A 19,918-nucleotide genomic window follows, 5' to 3' on the forward strand; every position below is an offset into this window, starting at 1 on the left:
TCCAACGGATCTGAGATAAAACATCATCATAACATAAGGTTTGTACCAAGGACGTCGCTTGTGTTGACCTGTAATATGACCCAGCTGTGTCCCCCTCCAACGTATGATCCAAAGATGGTGAACACTGTGCTTTTCTCCCCAGGTTCAGTCAGCAGTCCATACACAATGAGTGGGCTGTCTGAGAAGGTAAATGTTTTCCACGTTTCCCCCTCATTTGTGCTATACCTGGAAAGAAGAGAAAGGACAACTGAAGAACGTGAGAAATAAAGGGAGGATGAGGGGTTCAGTCTCTGCCTTAAGGACGCAACTAAGTATCACAAAACAAACAGCTCCCAACTTCAGCAACATGTTGCAATGATCATTGTGATTGTTTTAGTACTTTACCTAAAGTAAACACGAAGCTTTGCAGCAACACACCTCTGAATTGAAGAATCATACTAAGGGCACGGGGCTTGCTTTTTTTTTAATGTTAAACTGAACTTGTCACCAACCTTTTATAGTCACTAACGTTCCCTTGGCATCCCAGTGTTACAGATGACACTAAAATACCCGGTGTGGGTGACCAAGTAGTGTGACGGTGGAGTACTAGGCCATGTGATGGTGCTGGGGCTTAACAACTGGTCCTAGACCAAAGGACTGTTACAAGGAATGAAGTCACAGGCTTCCTCATACCCAGAAGCATCTGCTACTCTTAAAGGCTGTAAAGAAGGCAGGAATATCAGGAAAAGATAGAATAGAAATAGTCAAGGGTTTCAGTTTGCAGAGACACTATCATGTCATAATGTATGTCCAAGATGTCAGTCTCTGGTGTGAATCAATGCAAGATGATTATTATAATTTTTACCAGTGATAAGCAGTATTTATATAGCACCATCATATTATGCAGTGCTGTACAATAAATAGGGGTTGAAAGTGACTGAAAAATACAAACAATGACACAGGAGGAGGAGGAGGATGCTCACAAAAACTTACAATTTAGGAGGAGAGGAAAGTAGAGGGAAGTATCATACAGTAGGAGGGGGATAGGGAATGGCCAGTGAATAGTGAGGATTTAGGAGACAGAAGAAGATGGGTAGGTAAGGTTAAAGTGTTGGGTTTTAAGGGCTTATTTAAAAGTGCAGAAAGTAGGAGCAAGCCAAATAGAACAAGGAGACCATTCCAGAGAGTGGGGGCAGCTCTAGAAAAGTCTTGGAGCTGTGTGCGTGATGAGATTTTGAGTGAGGTAGTCATTGATAGGTCATTGAAGGAGAGAAGAGAGCGACTAGGGGGGTATTTTTCTATGAAGTCAGAAGGTAGGTGGGACAAGAACTGTGGAGGGATTTGTGTATCAGGCAGGTAAGGTGGGACAAGAGCTGTGCAGGGATTTAAAGGCAAAGCACAGGAGCTTGAATTTCATTCTAAGGTGAAATGGAAGTGAATGAGGAGCATTACAAAAAGAGGCAGCCGAAGAGGAGTGGTGGGAAGACTGTGTGTTGGGTAGGTAGGTGGGAAGGCTGTGTATGGGGTAGGTAGATGGGAAGGCTGTGTATGGGGTAGGTAGGTGGGTAGGCTGTGTATGGGGTAGGTAGATGGGAAGGCTGTGTATGGGGTAGGTAGGTGGGAAGGATGGATGAGTCTGGCTGCAGCATTCATAATATGTTGTAGAGGAAAGAGTCAGGTTAGTGGAATACAAGTAAGGAGGAAGTTACAGTAGTCCAGACGAGAGATGATAAGAGCATGTACAAGGAGTTTATTTAGGAAATACAGAAAGAACTGATTTGATCTTGTGTGTTATTTTAATGAAAAATACTTTAAGGTTAGAATAAAGTTTTGTATTGGTAGAGTAACAATCACTTACTTTAACTGGTTGGTCTCCACACCTTGAGCGATCGCCATTAGAATGCCGCCATGGTCACCCCAAGTGCAATAGTGCGATCCTAAAAGGGACTGCAGAGAAAAGCCAAGTTAATCACCATGATAAATATTTTTTGGGGGTAAAATTTCTCAGCTCCTCATATCGGGCTGAACAAATCTCAACAGCCTCAGACAATGACTACTAATATAGGAAGGCTTCTCAGCAGCTGGCTGATGATGATATAATGATATCATTGATGAGATGATGATGAGATGAATGATATAATGTCCCTATCATAGTCATGTCAATTTTGGGGGGGAGACAATTAACCTGGAATGTAGGAAGAAAAAAAAATCATCCAAACTCTTTTTCGATATTATGCTGGACGAGAATACTAAGTGCTGCAAGGCTTGACAGCTAGACATTGAGCCACTTTGCCACCATGCACACCCAAGAGATTTTTCATGTATATAACATTTACAGGCATCAATGGGACCTATCAATTAGGAGCAAAAATTAGTAGCGCTCTAAAACCAGACATTTTCTAGCATCAAAGAGAACAGACCCAATACGTGCAACCAAGGTGAATATAAATGATTCCACCTCTCACCCCCAGATGGCAGCACAACACCATTTTCCCTTTTTTTTTTACCCTTTTCACTATCCACTCATATACACTCCAGGTGAACCTTCAAGGAAGAAGAACTCTACAAGTGTATTTTTATTGTTTTTATCATTTTTAATGAACTGTATTATCCGATGCATGCCTGAGAGAGGTTCCTGAACCTTTATCTGAAGTGTATGTAAGTGGATAAAAGCTAAACAGAAAAACAGGTCGATTCTCTGAGTGCATACAATTAATATGGTTACTCACTGTTACAACATAGTATGGAGCAGATGATAAACCTGCATACATAACAAATACAAACAATGACACTGGAGGAGAGGATCCTGGTCAAAGGAGCTTACCATTTGGGCGAAGGTAACACAAGAGCATTGTCTGCCTTATTTATTCAATATTCAACTTTTCATTTCATTGGATGCTGGACTTATAAGGGTAATAAGGGAACCTTCAAGCATATCTTTACTATTTTATCCCTGTTAAACATTATAGGACATCATATGCTTACCTTTCCAGCAGTCTACTTCTTAAAAAACAGCACAGTTCTGGGTTTGCGCCCCCAATACTTACTGTAGTAGGAGGAACCACAGTGAACTAAGGAGGCACAGACATTAAAACTGATCTGACCCTATCATGACCTACAGAAAAGAATGAGTAGGTAGGGGCAGATTGTTTCAGGCACTGCTAGAAAGATAAGAATATGATGTCTTCTTTAAACAGTTATGTTGTATGATAAGTGTGTTGGGTTTTCCAGAACCAAAATAAAAACCTTTGCAAATCTGATTGATAAAATAAGCCAAGGTAAGTTGAACATGTAATTGTCTATAAGGAGTTCTGTGTAAATATGACCGGGATTCAAACACACAATTACCTCTCTCCATCGAACACCGGCACTGCTGGAAATATACAGATTAATTTTACCAACGGTGTCCTTCCCCACTGCACCTGGAGAGAAAAAGAAACACTTATTGTAAGTAACTTTAAGAATGAAAATGGTCATTTTATTTATAGCATTCAATACTCCTATCTTTTATAACCTATTTAATATTCTCTGGCCATCTTTATTGGCCGTGGCATGCAAGATTTTTTTTTCATACTGATATTTGTCCCAATAAAAAAAAACAGGATGGTAGGAATCCTTTATTGCAATGGTAAAGGCCTGGCTATTTACAGATTTTGGTTCCACTTTAATTTGTAAGCATGGTTAGTGCTCAGGTACACTTTGGTAATCAAATGATGTTCCATTGGTCTATTGACTCATAATGTGCAAGTCAAATTCACACAATCTACATACTGCAGCAGAATTTGTTCAGACCAGGCAAACGTTGCCATTCCTTAGCCTTTCAGACTTGGTGACCCCCATCTCCCCACTTCACAAAGTCATGTCACTAGCTGTCCCTCAAAGGGAGCTCACAATCTAATATCCCACCATAGTCATGTGTCAATACACAGTCTATGGTCAAGCCAATTAACTTAACCGCATATTTCTGGAATGTATGAGGAAACTGGAGTACCCAGAGGAAAGACAAACACAAGGAGAACCTGCAAACTCCATTCTAGATAGAGTACCCTGGCCGATAGTCGAATCTGGGACATAGCACTGCAAGGGCCTAGAGTGCTAACCACTGAGCCACTGATGCCACCCTTTCTGTTATTTGTAGACAGGAGCATGGGTGCTCTTCTGCTATCCCAGCATCTTTAAGATTCCCCTTGGGTGCTCAGAGATGAACTTTATGCACAATGCTGTTGCACGTTATTACATTGGATTTGCGGTCAGCTCAATGTCAGGCCATTCTCCTGTGGCATGTCAGCAAGTTGTTTTGCCAACAGAGCCATCACTGTCTGGATTTGGTTTGCACCATTCCCTATGCAATATGGAGATTGTAGCATGTGATAATTCCAAGAATTCAGCAGTCTCAGGGATGCTGCTACTTCCACTCTGTAGTCCAAGGCAATTTGATCCAAAATCTTTCCAATTGTCTGTCCTTACAACAACCTTTACAGTGTTTGCCTGCTTTATAAACTGCTTGTTAGATGTAGAATTTATTTATTGGCTTTTTGGATTAAACAGTACCTAATAAAATGCCTGCTATGGATAATAAAGTACCCACTGATGTGTGTAAGAGCGATCACATGCTCTAGTTTTGCTGGAGTTTGAAATTCAAGGTGCTTTCCTGATCATAAAGGGATTAAAGACACGCACACATAATTTACACTAACACCATGCTTGCATTCTAAACAATTCCCACTAAATTCATCCTTGTACTTGTGGATTTTAGCCAGAGAACCGCACCCAGACACATACCTGTCGCTGCAATTAACCCTGGGGCTGAATCCTTAGAGACAATGGGCATGACGCGCCCCTGGGAGGTCATCTGACTGAGAGGCTGTGCCAAGTGCAGGTGACAGTCCTTTGGGTTCTGTAAAAACAGAAGAATACAAAGGAAACACAGAGACATGAAAAAGGATTACACATAAATGTGACCAACACAAAATGTTCATTTATTTCCTTCTATTGACTGAAGGTAATTCTCTTTACTTGCCATGGGCTGTTTACATTTCTTCTTCATAATCATATGCAATGCCATAGCTGTACTTGGTGCACAGTTCATTCTTCTGCCCAGCAAGCCAGAAGTGATCAGATACACCACAAAGTAGCACCAATCGTATGAACTCTGCTCCTTCAACCAATGCATACATTGTGGGGTAAGAACAGACTACAGGAATCTGCTATGTAACCCCAAACCTACTGAACACCTTTGCAATTGAACAAACTGGAGTTGTGAATGTCCCATCCAACAGTACCTGATTTCACACATGGTTATTAATCCTATTGGTGCACTGAAAAGTCTTGTGGAAATCCTTTCCAGATATTTGGAGACACAAAATGAAGCAATTCCCCAATATGTGATTGATTTTAGAATACAGTGTTTTCCCCAGACCTGTTTAGCTGGGTGCACCACCCTGCACCTTATACCACCTGTCTGTTTTTGGATAGTTACTGAAAAAATGGAGTCACCACCTGCCTACAGCTTTTCCCACCCAGCTTCTTAATCTCCTTCCTCAAAGTGATTATGCAAAGGCGACATTTGCATATTGAAGAAATACTTCTGTTATGATGTCAGTTTACTTTAGGTAATAAGAGAGTTCCATACTCATATCATATGCTACGACAGATGCACTGGGGGAGATCTCACCGGGCAATGGGTGGTGTCCGTGTAACTGCTATATCCTGGAGCCAGCAGAAACTCCCAGGTCCCGCCTTTGTCAAAGGTGATGACTGTGGCCACGTTCTCTTTGGAGGGCGGCTTGTTTAACACGTTGGCAATATATACGCCCTTTACACCCTTCACACGATGGACGTCCGCAAAAGGCTCATTTTCCAAATACCTGAAGACCGTAAAAATAGGAATCAAACATATTCCAAACACAATCTTTACAGCAAGGTTCCATCCTAAGGTAACATCTATTTATGACCAATAACAATAAGTGTGCCTCCTGATCATCCTTGGTACTTATGATATGGTGTCCACATGAGGTTTGTTTGTAAATTGAAATTTTAATGGTAGAGTATTTCTAGGCACACAGAAAAAAATGCTAGTTTAGTATTTTTGTCCTATTATCATCCATTAAAAAACACTGGCTTGGTATTTAATAAAACATTATATCATATAACATTCTTTAATATCCAACAGCCAACCTTCTCTTTTCAGTTTCTAAGTAGAGTAGGTAAAGGTTAGAACTACATTTAGTTTTCTTACTGTCGTTATCCTGTTGGAAGAAAAGTCCCTTCACTTCCTATCCTGAAGCTACAAGAAAAGTCTTCAAATGAAAGGAAATCTCCTTCTATATAACTCCCGTCAAAACAAAACTAGTGTCCCTATTAGAAGGCATTCTGTTTGAGAGCTACAGACCTAGATACAGTCCTTCCCACCCAAGTGATACACTCATATACTGGGTGGCCAAGACAGGAAATATGATGCGGGAGCTGCTGGTGTTAAAAAAAAAAACACAGGGTGTGACAACAATAAACAGATGGGGCAAGCGAAAGAGGAAGCCATGCTGGTCCATGGCAAGAAGGAAGTTAGACACGGCTTAAGGTTAGCTAACCGGGCTATGCTCTATCTTCACATGCAGAGTGGAAAGGAATGCAAAGGAATTTCTCTGCAGGACTTCTATGCAGGCTCCTTGAGGAGTGAGTCTGACCTCAGTAATAAAGCATTAGAAAAGAGAGGCTAAAGGGAAATGCAGCTGAATGATATAATACAGGTATAGTGTTCCCTTACTAGGGATGATTGCCAACCCTGAAATATATATTCATATTACAGAAACACAAATCGACAAGCAGGGATTTTTGGCAAAAACAAATAGCTTATATTTTACATCTTCCAAAAGTATTTGAGGAAAGAAAAGACAGGCTTTTTCGCAGTATAGTGCAAAACAATAATGATTTATTAGGATATACAACATAGACCTTCTATGCTACAGATCTGGGTTATACATCATAGTGCCTAATTTTCAGGTTACTGGTATCTGTATCTTCCTCAAAAAGATATTAGTTGTAGACATAAAAAGCAACTAGCGATTATGGATCCCAAGTCCCGATGCATTTCACCAGCAAGGCTTCTTCAGGGGGTTATTGAGATCACAGAATTGGAGAAACAATAATAATAGATATTAATTTGTTGGTGTCAGTGGTGGATTGGACTAACCTGCAGCCGCTGCTCGTGTCTGTGTTGGATGTAGCAGCGGTTGCAACTGGTCTCTGCAACTCGTACACTACATCCTATCTGAATAAATCCATTATCCTTCTCTCCTCACCGTGTCATCTGTGACAGGTAAGCTGCGGCGGCAGCCCCAACTAGCACTTTACACGTCTCTGTTACCAGAGAGATAAAAAAATCCATGATCCTTCTTTCTTCATTGTGTCATTTCTGTCTGGAAAGATGCAGCGGCAGCCCCAATTAGCACTATACATATCCCTTCTACTAGAGAATCATATAGGCAAGGAATGGTCACCTTTTTAAAACATCACAGGTGAGCCACTCTAAGTACCTTCATCCTTGGTAAAACACTGTATGCAAACCCCCACATAAAGCAAACAGCTACCCCTGAGGAAGCCTACAAAGGGGGTGCAAATATTCACGTTCTTTGCATACATCACTTACTTAACCATCACGGTATCTTTTTAGACAATCAAACCCTGATCTGTGTCTAGTAACAAGGTTTTGGACCTCAGGATATGAGGCCACACCTAAATATTGTTGCATGTGACCAAAACATTGTATGATTCTGAATGCTTTTGGAAGATGTAAAATATAAGCTATTTGTTTTTGCCAAAAAACCCTGCTTGACGATTTGCATTCTGTATTATGACCTCGATAATACAGACCTGGTACTTAAGACAACCAGATGTGCCGTTAGTTGTTAGACATTTATCAGCCTCTAGTAGCATCGTTCAGAGATGTAGGCCATCTTGCAGGCCAGCTATCAAGGTGCTTGCAAAGCAGCCATTCTCTTTAACCAGCTAATCTTGGGTAAAAGGGGCATTCTACTGGGCACATGTGTGTTGTGAAGCACATTTATGTCTGTACCTGGCCAGAGTCTCCTTCCCAGCTCCGGGATTGACATAGATCACATTTTCTAATGAGAGAGAAAAGCGCAGGCCCTCCACCTCTGATATGTACAGATTTGTCATGTTGTTGCTGTGTTTGACGCACACAAACACTTGATCCTCCGAGGCATCCGTAATGTAATATTCCTACCAAGAAAAGTTCCCAATTAACCATTAATTATAAAAATAAAACTGTGCACTGCTGATAAATGGTATGGCTGGCGCCTGTGATCACATGACACTGTAATACTCACAGTGATTGGATGGCGGGTGATGAACTGGGCTGATCTCATTGGCTTGCGGTTATATGAAACCCATAACTGCACCGAGAAAGGGTCCTTACTGGCCAACAGATGCTGGAAGAATAGAATACAGGGGATTAGATAAACAAAATTATAAATCATGTCATCCAGACGAAAACATCAGTTTATCTCTGTGTTTAATCCCCTAAAATGCAAAAAGCACACTAAAATACCTGCTGATCTGCCAGAAATCCAGCAAGCTCCCAACGTCCTGTTTAAGATAACAATACAGCGTGTCTGATGCACTGGAATCCCACACAGGGTCAGCCCTGCCTCAGTTCTGTCCTGCTGGACTACAGAACAACTTTCTCTTTCCTCATCTCCATAGCATAAGGGGAAGATGTTGTAAGGGGGAGAAAATGGCAGAGCTGACAACTCTTTTGGTGCAGCAGAGGCCGTGGTGTCACCCCAAACAGCAACAAGTAGTTTCCACGATTTCTGGCATATCGATGGGTATTTTTCTAAACTTGGAATGTTTTAATAAAAGAGCAAAACATTGTGAAATGTGCATGTATTGTAGAGACCTGCTGAATGTCCTTTTTATTATCTGCAATGAAATTCAGAATTAAAAAAAGATCAGCTTTGTTTAGTTACCCACAATCCTACACCAAGGCCAGAGATATGAACAGATGGTGAATGCTTTGTGGATAAAGATGTAGCATATGGATACTGAATACACGATGGACTTTGTATAAACATTCAATAAATTAAAAAAAGATAACTGCTAGACCATAAAGAGAACCTGTGAGGATGGCAAGATGGAAGCTGCCTGACTAGATTTAAAAGTGCAGGATCTGCACCCCTCTTACCATCTCTTGCTTCAGTGTTCTCCCCAGAATTTCTCTTAAGCTGGATGAGAAGAAGCTGTAGGTGGGTGGCAGCCCTGTATTGTGACCCAACGTTTCAGTAAATATCCTACGACAGCCGGGTGGTTACTTGGCTGGGTGGTTTGCCTGGCTAAAAAGGTCTGGGGAGAATACTGTACTACTTTTGGATGTCAGTGAAATGGAACTGGCAAATGGTAAATGAAGTCCAAACTCCCAACCTGCATGAGCAGCACACCAATCATTAGGGATCAAATTTGGAGTCTGCACATTTAAAGGTTATTTACACCTAATTGCTCACTAAGCTTAAAAAAGGTTTGCTAGGGTAGCCTGCCAATATTATTACATTTTACTTCCGGGAGTGGGACCATGACACCCTTCACTCACAGTCTTTTCTATGTGATGGGCATCCTTCAAAAAAAGTGGTACTGCAAAATACATCTCTGCATTTATTATAAGTATTGCAGCCAGAGCTTCATTTTACTGCATGGATTTGGAATTTCAGAATTGGGGAGCTAAGCAGCATTTCTAAATGCTGCTAAAGAGGGTAAAGATGGATACATGTAAATAAGTCCACATAATATCAGAAAATTCAAAAACAAAACCCTTATTGCACTTGAAGCCCAAATTCTGTCAAAGGTTGTTTTTTTGTTTTGGACAGGGTTGAAGTTCCTGTAAGGTTTTTATTTCCATCTTTGCTTCATCTGGAGACAATATATGAAATTTCTAATCACAATATGAAGTGATGGAAAATCCTCCCAGTAGGGTTGTTACTATTATAAATATTTTTATATAATGCAGCGCTGTACAAAGTCCAAAGTCATGTCACAAACTATCCCTCAATGGGGTTCACAATGTAACTACCATAAGACATAATTGTTTAGGGTCAATTTTGAGGGGGGGGAGCAAATTACCTAACTGCATGGTTTTGGAATGTGGGAGGAAACCAGAGTGCCTGGAGGAAACCCATGAAAACACGGGGAGAACCTGCAAACTCCATGCAGATAATGTTCTGGCCGAGATTCGAATCTAACTGTGCTGCCTAAAGGGTACAAACAGAACATGAAACCTGACAAAAGTTTTCATTATATCTTATTATATAAAATAAAGAAAATGTAGGCTTTACAGAGAGACAGTCAGGAAACCTTGTGCTAATAAAGTAAAACTTTCAGATATGGGGACAAATGTGACTACTTCTGTAAGCTCTAAAGTTACCCAAGGTGGAACCATACAGCAGGAAGAAGGAAAAGGATCATAGATAGAGGGGCACCAGTTATCAGGAGGCACTGACACTTTGTCCTGAGCAATTTTAAATGCATCACAGACTTACTCTTTCTTCACCGATCTTACAGTCAAATTCAGCAACTAGAAATGAGAAGACAAATCTGGATCATCCTACCTCCCACATGACAGCATTTAGTATTTATTGATTGCTGTTCATTAATGTGGTGTCAGGTTTTGAAAATGTATCTATCTTGTGAAGGGTCCAAGTTGGCATCTTAGAACTTTCGCAGGGTCCACTGTGAGCCCAAACACTGCTAAATGGAAGTTGAGTATGCTTCCTTTAAAAATGACATGCTTCAGCAAATCACAGGCTAACTTTAAATTGTAATCATATGGCAGAATTAGGTAAGGTTAGGTTTTTGCCCCAGAAAACGATTTTTGAGAAACACCCCAGCCACACACTTACCACCTTCTTTGTGGCAAACATGTAATTCTCCCGTAGCTGGAAACCATCCACATTCTCAATTATTTGCTCAGAGTTGTCCCGAGATTGGAAGAAGTCGGTGCTGCGCAGGACGATGGAGGTGCCGCGAGGTTCATGCCGTTCAACGTAAACTGTGTTCAGTTTGTCAAGTGGAGCAAAACCCCTAAATCAGAAATCAAAATACAGATCTATGTAACAGAAAATGTCCACTAAGGCAACAGGCTCTGAAAAATAAACAATGAGAATGAATCGACAGAGCAGCATTGCAGCTATAACACATCGTGCATCCATGCTGCTCCAGTGATCATGTGACGGCATTCTCATGCCACCTACCAGAAAAAAGATTTAACATGTTCCTGGATCATTATCCATGTCTGGCCGAAATCCTCCGACTTCCACAGCTGTAAAAGAAAAAAAGAGCGAGGTTAAAGTTCTGTGTATTGTGTTCACTTCGGGCTCCCTTTAACACAAAAACTAGATGGAAGATTAACAAAGATACAAGAAGTTATTACAGTGTGCCCCATTGTGTCTTTATTATCAACTCATATTGTACTTGGCAGGTATGTTTTACTGCCATTTATTCTGCCTAGATTTTGATTCCTGTGGTCCCTATTCCCCCCACAATGAACATTTTAAACAAAAAAACTGATTGCCTGTTCCACATCACTGACTTAAGAAAGTAGTACAATGTTCTCCAGCCCCTTTTAGCTGGGCGTACCACCTGCGCGAATTTGCATGCAGACCACCCTAGGTTAGGTCCACATGCAATGCTGAGCCTCAGTGATTGAAAGAACTGACATCCAATCAATGAAAGGGGTGGCCAGGGACAGTCAGGCTGTGGAGGAAAAGGTTTTATGTTGCTCGACCACCTCCAGCCAGTAAATAAGGCCGTCGCTATGTGACTTGCTACAGCTTAATTACCCGTAAGCAGTTCAATCTTTGAGGAGTTTGTACAACTGTGCAAGACTGAAAGGAAGGGCTGGAGGGCAGATTTAATGATAGGAGCCTGGAGGGTAGAATTAAAAAAAGAAGAGTTGAATTCCTAATTTATCTATTTGATGACAGTTAGGTCAAATGTAATCCAAGTCATACACATCAATTTTGCACCAATATTTTCAAGTCAACCTTTCTATTTCTGATTTTTTTGACAGTTGTACTGCAAATGAGCCATATATGATTGGGTAATCTATTGAATGCATTGAAGTCTGTATGGGCGCCCCATGTAATGATATCAGGATACATGGAGTTTGACACAAGATTAATTTTATCAGAGTAAAACAACTTGTCAGTAAATTTACAGGTCTGTATGAGTAAATTCCTGACATATCATCCTATACAATGATAATAGATAATTAAAAAAATGTTCCTTTATCATCAAAAAGTCATCTTTAAACTCCAGTCACTGATTTTGCCTAGGCTGAGATAATGTCATCAGTCTGCTGCAGGAAGCAATTTCTCAGTCTCCTGAAGATCAGTCTGCATTACAGTAACCTTATACAGTACCTTATACAAATCACATGGTGAGAGGCTGCAGCACAAACTGCTGTGTGTCAGATATTTGTGAACACAGCCAGGAACTACACATGCACCAAAATTGTCATGAGCCAGTATCTCAGTCCCTGGATGATGACACATCACTGAGCATGCTTCACCTAACATAAACAATATACCGGGTAGTGTAAAGGAAGGAAAAATGCTCAGCAATCTTGCTAAGCAACTATTGACCCATTTGAGTTCATGAAAGGATTTAATGCTGAGTGTATCCAGCTGTAGCTAATCCGTAACATTGGCTGCACACATGTGATTGACTACAGACATGGAAGATTAAAAGCTACATGAGAGATACATCAAAAATTCCAGGGACGCCAAAATGTGAGGAAGGAATTGTTCTGGGGAAATTCTGAATACAGCGGTGAAAATCTCTCTTACCTGTTTGTTTGGGTGAGATTTGTCATATCCCAGCACCAGGTTGGGGTCTGTGCTGTGCAGGAGAAGCTCTGCAGGTTTGAAGGGTACCGCAAATCCCCTGACTGTAACACAGAAGTCCATTGTGATCCAAAGGTAGGAAGCGGCGGCATCAACAAAGATGTACTGAAATAGAAGGGAGGCCGGTCAGATCACAAGCTAATGAGAAGAATTGTTTCAGAAAACAGCAGCATAAATGAACATAAATAAACAAATATATTAAATAAACATAAATGAACAAAAATAAATGAAAACAATACTCACTATGTGATGCCCCCCGCCAAAGATTATTCTTTCTTCCTGTGCTTCAGATTGAGGTCCTGGTTTGGGTGTCCACATTACTCAAGACATCCAAAGAAGAACCCTACCCTGAAACACGGGATCCTATCCTATCAGTAATCAGAAAATGGGAAAGGCAGAGACTAGGAGCACAGGTCTAAAAGTAAGTCAGTGGTGCTCTGGACAAGGACGTTGCTGGGCAGCGGATTTAGGTGAGTTGACAGAAGAAGCAACAGATCACGCGTAATGGTTTACAGGAGCAAAGCAAGCGTGGTGCAAAATTTTTGATTTTGTCCAGAGATTAGGTTTAAAACAGAACTCCACTTTTAAAAAATCCTCGATCAGCCAGGTCATTATTGCAAAAAGGGACAGATGATGTCCCTTCTGCAATAGTCATCGTTATCTGCCTGATCCCTCTGGTGAACTGTCAAAAAAGCTGAGCAACTCAATTTTGTTTGCCAGGATGCCCTGCAATTCTGGCATCCCCTGCCCTCGCTGGGACTTGATTATTTCCTCCCGCACATCTGCATGGGGTTACATCATCCTTGTCCAGCCATAGCCGAAGATTGCATAGAGAAAGAGAAGAAGAAGTTGGCTGCGTCCTGTAACAGAATGGGGACAAGTGAGCATAGCGGGGATAAGTATTACTTTAATTTTGGGGGTGCAAAGGGCTTCTGAGAGTCAGAGAAGAAAAACAGAGTGCTTCTTTTAACAATAATCCTAGTCTTAGCAAAAAATAGGATTGCCAACGCAAATACTAACTGTAATCATTTGTCTATAAACAAAGCCAAGTGATCACATGAGTGCTGATATAGTGAAAAACAAAGCCATGTGAATGCTAGAAGGACAGCATGACTCTAGAAAAATGTATTTTTCTTACGGTAAACCTGAATATCTACTTAGAAATTACTTACGCCCTCAGTAAATCCCATGATGTGCACAATTTGGACACACAACACCATCTTTTTTCCTAACATCATATGGAGCTGTCTGCCTCTTGGTTCTTGCAGCCACAATCTCCATAGTCAATGCTGGATGTTAATTCCTTCTGGGATATGCAACATGGGTATCCCAGGAGGTGGCAATGCCATGCTGAAAGGTCCACATTAAAGGGGACAGAACCCTGCAGCCACCCACAATTCTATAATCAGTACTATGCACTACTAATATAACTCATTCACCATGACAGGTTTACTTTACCATGGCCAATTATCACATTCCTCTGTTCCCGGGGAGCGCCTATCACCTCTGCTCACTGCTGTCATAGAACTGTTAGCTGCAGCTTTAAAAATAAAAGGTGTGATCCACATGGGGCCACAGCTCACCCTTTTGTTGTCTGCAGGGCTGTGGAAGAACTGCTCCATGGTGGCGATGTCACCGTTTCCATTTCCATGGCGAAATTTCTCAGATATCCTCTTGAAGCTTTTCCCGTAGTCATAAGAGATGTAGACCTGAAAGGGGGGTGAGAACAGAGAATTACTGGGACCATATTTATAGGAAGTTTTGCTTAAGAAAATAAATGAATGTGAAACAGTGGGGAGCATCACCAAGCTGATAAATTCCCCCTCAGTAAGCAGCCACCAACACCCTCCTGGTATTGTCTGCTTCCTACTGACCAGGCCCAGGGCCGTTCCTGCACGGTCAATGTAGCCATTGTGATGGTGACCACATTCATTTCCGGACAACCTCCAATGCAGCTCCCAGTGTTCTAACTATACAGTATTACAGCAGTCCATCCACTGACACCAGAACAACAAACTGATCAGCCATATTTTTCCCGGTCACCTGGCTGGTGGAATTACAAGAACAGCTTGGTGTCCCTTGGTGTCTGTGCAATGCATGCTGGAGTGGTCACTTGTAATCTCCACCACAATGCAGGGGTAGGTTGTCACCCCCTAACAAGAATTGCGTGAATATGGAGAGAGAGAGAGATATATTTAGAGAGAGCTACAGAAAATGACAATTATGGGTTCATGAGATTTTAGTGCATACTATCAATGGCTTCACTGGCCCAAAACCCTGCTTGTCTCATAAATCACATGCATGCAAGTCTGCTTAAAACTTGTACCATTTGATACCCCTTTGTAGCCCCATCAACACCCAGACTACAGCTTTACAACCCCATCAATACCAAGGCAGCAGCTTTGTAGTGCCATCAATACCCAGGCTGCAGCTTTGTAGTGCCATCAATACCCAGGCTGCAGCTTTCCATCAATACCCAGGCTGCTGCTTTGTAGTCCCATCAATACCCAGGCTCCAGCTTTGCAATAGCATCAATACCCGGGCTGATGTAGCCCCATCAGTGCCTCACCATTATACCCTGGGATGGAGCTTTGCACTTGTTGGAAAGTCTCCACATATACTGACAGCCCCCAGACTATACGAGTGACAGATTCTAAGAATTAGCACTGCGCAGTGCCATCTGCCATATGGAAGCCACACAGACACAGCACTCTCATCTACACAGCCAGGAAAGAAACACATTATGGAAATGCTGGATGTAAAACAGGGGTGGGGGTCTGGGGGTATAAATTCCTTCTGTTTGTTGAAGTAACATATGCAAACACACAACGAAAATGATAATTTCCTCAAAGCAGCTCGAGATAGAGAAGTGAAATCTAGAACCATCCAAGGGGCCAATCCACCAGTAAGTGAGGTATTTCAGTTACAGCTGACACATGCTGGATTCACTCCCTTGCCCTCTGGCATATAGAAGGGGACCTCATGTGCCTTAACAGCCTATTGGCAACAGGTGGCGTTATTAACCAATAGGGGGGCTCTGAAGGTGGGGCTGGGAGGGGCAAAAACCATGACCACAGAAGTCAGCGGCCCCATGGGAAGTGGCAATATTATGGGGGCACCCAAGGTTACATGGGGAGTGGGGCAATTTAATGCATTTATTGTCATTGGTAGAATTTCCCTCTTAGGTCTCCACCAATGTCCATTCATTGTGAACAGTGGCCCCTGTTAATACCCAAGCTCTCGCCATCAAGGAGCCCCCAATGTTTTCCCCAATACTTCCTACAGAACCTTGTGTGTCTTTTGCATCAAGTGCAGCAATAAACTTTACTTTACTGCAGCAAATCCATATTTAAATGCAAGAAAATATCAACTTGCTATACCAATAGGACACACCCCCGAGGAACGCCGCCAACAATAGGACACTGAAAGATGAAAAATCATCACTCACATTGCTGTTTTTCGTGGCCCCGGAGCCCAGGCTGTCTCTGGTCAGACCCAGAATGACGTTGCTCTGCTCACCGGCCCAGTGGACGACGATCTGATTGTGGGAGTCGTTGAGGCTGACCTGAAAGAAGGAAGAGAAGAGGATTGGCGTTAATATTATATAGATTGCCATGGTAATAATAGTTATTTCATGGTAATTGTATCACATAAAGAGCGCAGGTGGGGAGGACTAAGGAACAACAAACTAGTGACCTGAACCCTTGGCCTGTTGTAGATCACAATCTCAGCAAAAGCCCGCTGGATCCTGCTATGAGCCAGGGGACTTTCTAGTAATCAGGAATGACAGGGCAGTGCTGTGTAAATTTTAGGACTGGATGGTAGAAATGCAAATCTTTGCGCAGCTAAACAGTTCTCATATGGAATGTTATCTGTGCGTTCAGGGAAACTAAACTGCTGCGGACTACACATGCATGTTCTAATACAAAGTTGTGTGATGCAGGTTCTGTCCCCGGTCGCTGCTACTTTCGGGTTTCCATGCATCCTCTTCAGCCATTGGACGGCCACTGATGACATCACTCATGTGTGCACAGTATTCTCCCCGGTCCCTTTTAGCTGGGCGCACCACCCGGCACTTTTCAACAACCACCCAGCTATTTTTTAATTGGGTCACAATACAGGGGTCACCACCCGCCTACAGCATCTTCCCACACAGCTTAATAAAAATTCTGGGGTAAATACTGATGCAGATGTTACACTGAACCCAAACCCATTTTTACACTTGCTGGGCATGCATCACAGAGTGTAAACCAACAATTTTTGGGCAGAAGAGAATTTGCATCTCACATCTGCTAAAAAAAATCACCACTGCATCTCTGAGCAATTTTAAACATTTTTAAGTTTTAGCTCCGCCCTTAATATCTCGTTTGCAGCGGACGCATTTCTCAGCGGTCGGATTTCAGCCATCGATTTACACCGGCCACAGTCAGCAGCTCCAGCTTGGAGGCTGCCAATCATAAGATGCAGCCAAATTACGGGCAGAACCGGTCCATCCACCTGCTAAGCTGATGACAACACGGCAGCACTTTGTATACAGCCGCAGGCAATGTCGCAGCAAAAATTCATTTTCTGGGGCTATAAGAAAGAGGACGAAAAAAAAACAGGGTACTAAAGAAGACCTGTCACTGAACAAATCTAGGCAGAATCTTTAGCTTTGGATGGATCTGGGCGGGGTTGGAGTCCCCCTGCAGGTTTGTATTGAGGTGCCAAAAGAAGTGAGACCCCAACAAAGGTTCTGGAGCCCACCTGATGTCTACAGGCAATTCTCAATAAAATGCCGCAGCACTGCGCACCTCGCTCTGAATGCACCCAGACACCTCACCACGGAAACCGTTGCACCCAGCACTTGCATTGAATGTCAGACATCGTCACCATTTTCAGATATCCCACATCTGTGGCCCCTGCACCTGAAACGCACGGCTACACTGGCTGCATTCGTATTTCCTTTTCAGGCTTTTCTTTCCTTTATTCTCACCTGGTGATCCTACCAGTAATACACTTCCTGCATGGCTCCCAGTTGATGGCACTTTGTCGGCTGCCTGCACTACTGCACATGACAGTAGGGGACGGTGGGCGGTGCTGAACTGCTCAATGCCACTCCCATTTATTCATCATGAAGCTGCAGCAGATGAAACTCTACATGTAGCTCCTCCCCCGAAGAAACAGCTTAAGGAAGTGTTAACAGCACACAACCTCACTGCCAGTCTGAACACAGACTTCCTGGGTGACACTTTGGTTTTTCTACAGTACATTGACGAGTGTTGTCACCCTCGGACAGGAAGTCTGGGCGGTGAAGCTGTAGTGGGGTCAAGGCATCTGTAATTACACTCGGCTGGTTCCTCGAGGGAGGAGCTACATGAAGAATTTCACCGGCTGCAGCCTCATGATGAATGAATGAATGGGGGCAACTTTGAGCAGTTCATGACTGCCGGACCCCACCTGCTGTCCAATAAGCAGTAGTGCAGGTAGCCAAGCAGCTGATAAGGTGTCACCCACTGGGAGTCATGCGTTAACATGAGCCGAACTGTACTATTGGCAGGATCACCACTCTGCTGCAGCCCCATAGAGAATGAATGGGGGTGGCAGTGAATGGTCGGAATTTTCTATCCCAGGGTGACAACACTCACTGCTCACTGTACAGTAGAAGAATCCCGGTGTCACTCTAGAACAGGAAGTAAGTTACAACTACAAAACATCCCTCCAATTCCTCAATAGAGGGGAGGGGTTCTGTAGAGACAGATGGAAATAAAGTAACTGATACAGTGCAGGAAGACACAGGAAGTAATCAGCTCACCAGATTTCTGGTAGGATCAACAGGTAGATTATTATTAAATGCATTGAAAAAAATAACATGCATGGGTGCAGCTATAATTGCCTGTTGCATGTTATTCTGCATTGAATGCTTGACTGTTATCCCCAGCCCTGCATATTCATCCTGCAGGCAATCCTCCTATATCAATCTTTATACCTAGGTGCTGATTGCGCTGTCCTACAGACTGAAGGTGAGTAGAGAGAACTTGTAATGATGTAAACATGGAACAGCAAAGATTTAAATCACAGCAGGGATTTGTTGTGGCCCTGCGGTCCCCGTAACATGCAGCAGGTGGAGGAGAGGGGGCAGATCACGTATGTCAGGTTCATGGGATAAAGACATTGAGCTGCCAATCATCCACAGACCCAGGTGCTGGCTAATCAGTGACACCGGGGATACTGACACAGCCGAATGACGTCATCCAAACACACAGAAAAAACAAACCGTTGTCACCGGAGGGATCGGCACCCCGGGGACCTCCCTGTGCAGCGCCGGCTAAATGAGCGAGAGAGATAATTAAATGTCCTTTTATCTTCCAACCACAAAAACCGCAATCTGTGATCAGCATACAAAGAGGGGGAGGGATCCCCCCTAAAAATAACACTGGAAAAATTATATTATGGGGGGGGGGGGGCACCAAATACTCTGTACAGCACCACAGTCTATGTCACAAATATATATTAATGGTATGTGACAACATTAGAGCGTCAGCTCTGCCGCCCAGAGACTAATAGGATTGGCTCAGTGATCTCTATAAAAATCAAAGCAAGGGGGGGGCACTAAATACTTTGTACAGCACTGTGGTATATGTCAGAGCTATATAAATGTATATTAATAGTATGTGACTGTGGGGGGACATTAGAGTGTCAGCTCCTCTGTACAGAGACTGATGAGACTGTCTCACTGTACAGCACTGCGGTATATGTCAGAGCTATATAAAGGAAAAAATAGTGTGTGACTGTGGGGGGACATTAGAGTGTCAGCTCCTCTGTACAGACACTGATGGGACTGGCTCAATGTTCTCTGTACAGCACTATGGTATATGTCAGAGCTATATAAATGTATAATAATAGTGAGTGACTGTGTGGGACATTAGAGTGTCAGCTCCTCTGTACAGAGACTGATGGGACTGGCTCAGTGATCTCTGTACAGCACTATGGTATATGTCAGAGCTATATAAATGTATAATAATAGTGTGTGACTGTGGGGCGACATT

At 42.7% G+C, this 19,918-nt stretch overlaps 1 protein-coding gene across 1 annotated transcript in view; it reads right to left on the minus strand.

Moving 5' to 3' along the window:
* SORL1 (sortilin related receptor 1) overlaps positions 1 to 19,918 on the minus strand; it is a 53,833-nt gene that overhangs the window by 33,421 nt on the left and 494 nt on the right. The window contains exons 2-13 of the mRNA XM_072427020.1: positions 16,339 to 16,455; positions 14,474 to 14,599; positions 12,834 to 12,995; positions 11,238 to 11,305; positions 10,887 to 11,067; positions 8,325 to 8,426; positions 8,051 to 8,217; positions 5,654 to 5,846; positions 4,762 to 4,876; positions 3,328 to 3,401; positions 1,838 to 1,926; positions 47 to 225 (exon numbers count right to left, since the gene is read on the minus strand). Of these exons, the coding sequence (XP_072283121.1) occupies positions 47 to 225; positions 1,838 to 1,926; positions 3,328 to 3,401; positions 4,762 to 4,876; positions 5,654 to 5,846; positions 8,051 to 8,217; positions 8,325 to 8,426; positions 10,887 to 11,067; positions 11,238 to 11,305; positions 12,834 to 12,995; positions 14,474 to 14,599; positions 16,339 to 16,455 (1,573 nt within the window). The remainder of the gene's footprint in view (positions 1 to 46; positions 226 to 1,837; positions 1,927 to 3,327; positions 3,402 to 4,761; positions 4,877 to 5,653; positions 5,847 to 8,050; positions 8,218 to 8,324; positions 8,427 to 10,886; positions 11,068 to 11,237; positions 11,306 to 12,833; positions 12,996 to 14,473; positions 14,600 to 16,338; positions 16,456 to 19,918) is intronic.

This window comes from Pyxicephalus adspersus, chromosome 11 (assembly GCF_032062135.1).
Source record: "Pyxicephalus adspersus chromosome 11, UCB_Pads_2.0, whole genome shotgun sequence".
NCBI classification, from domain to species: domain Eukaryota; kingdom Metazoa; phylum Chordata; class Amphibia; order Anura; family Pyxicephalidae; genus Pyxicephalus; species Pyxicephalus adspersus.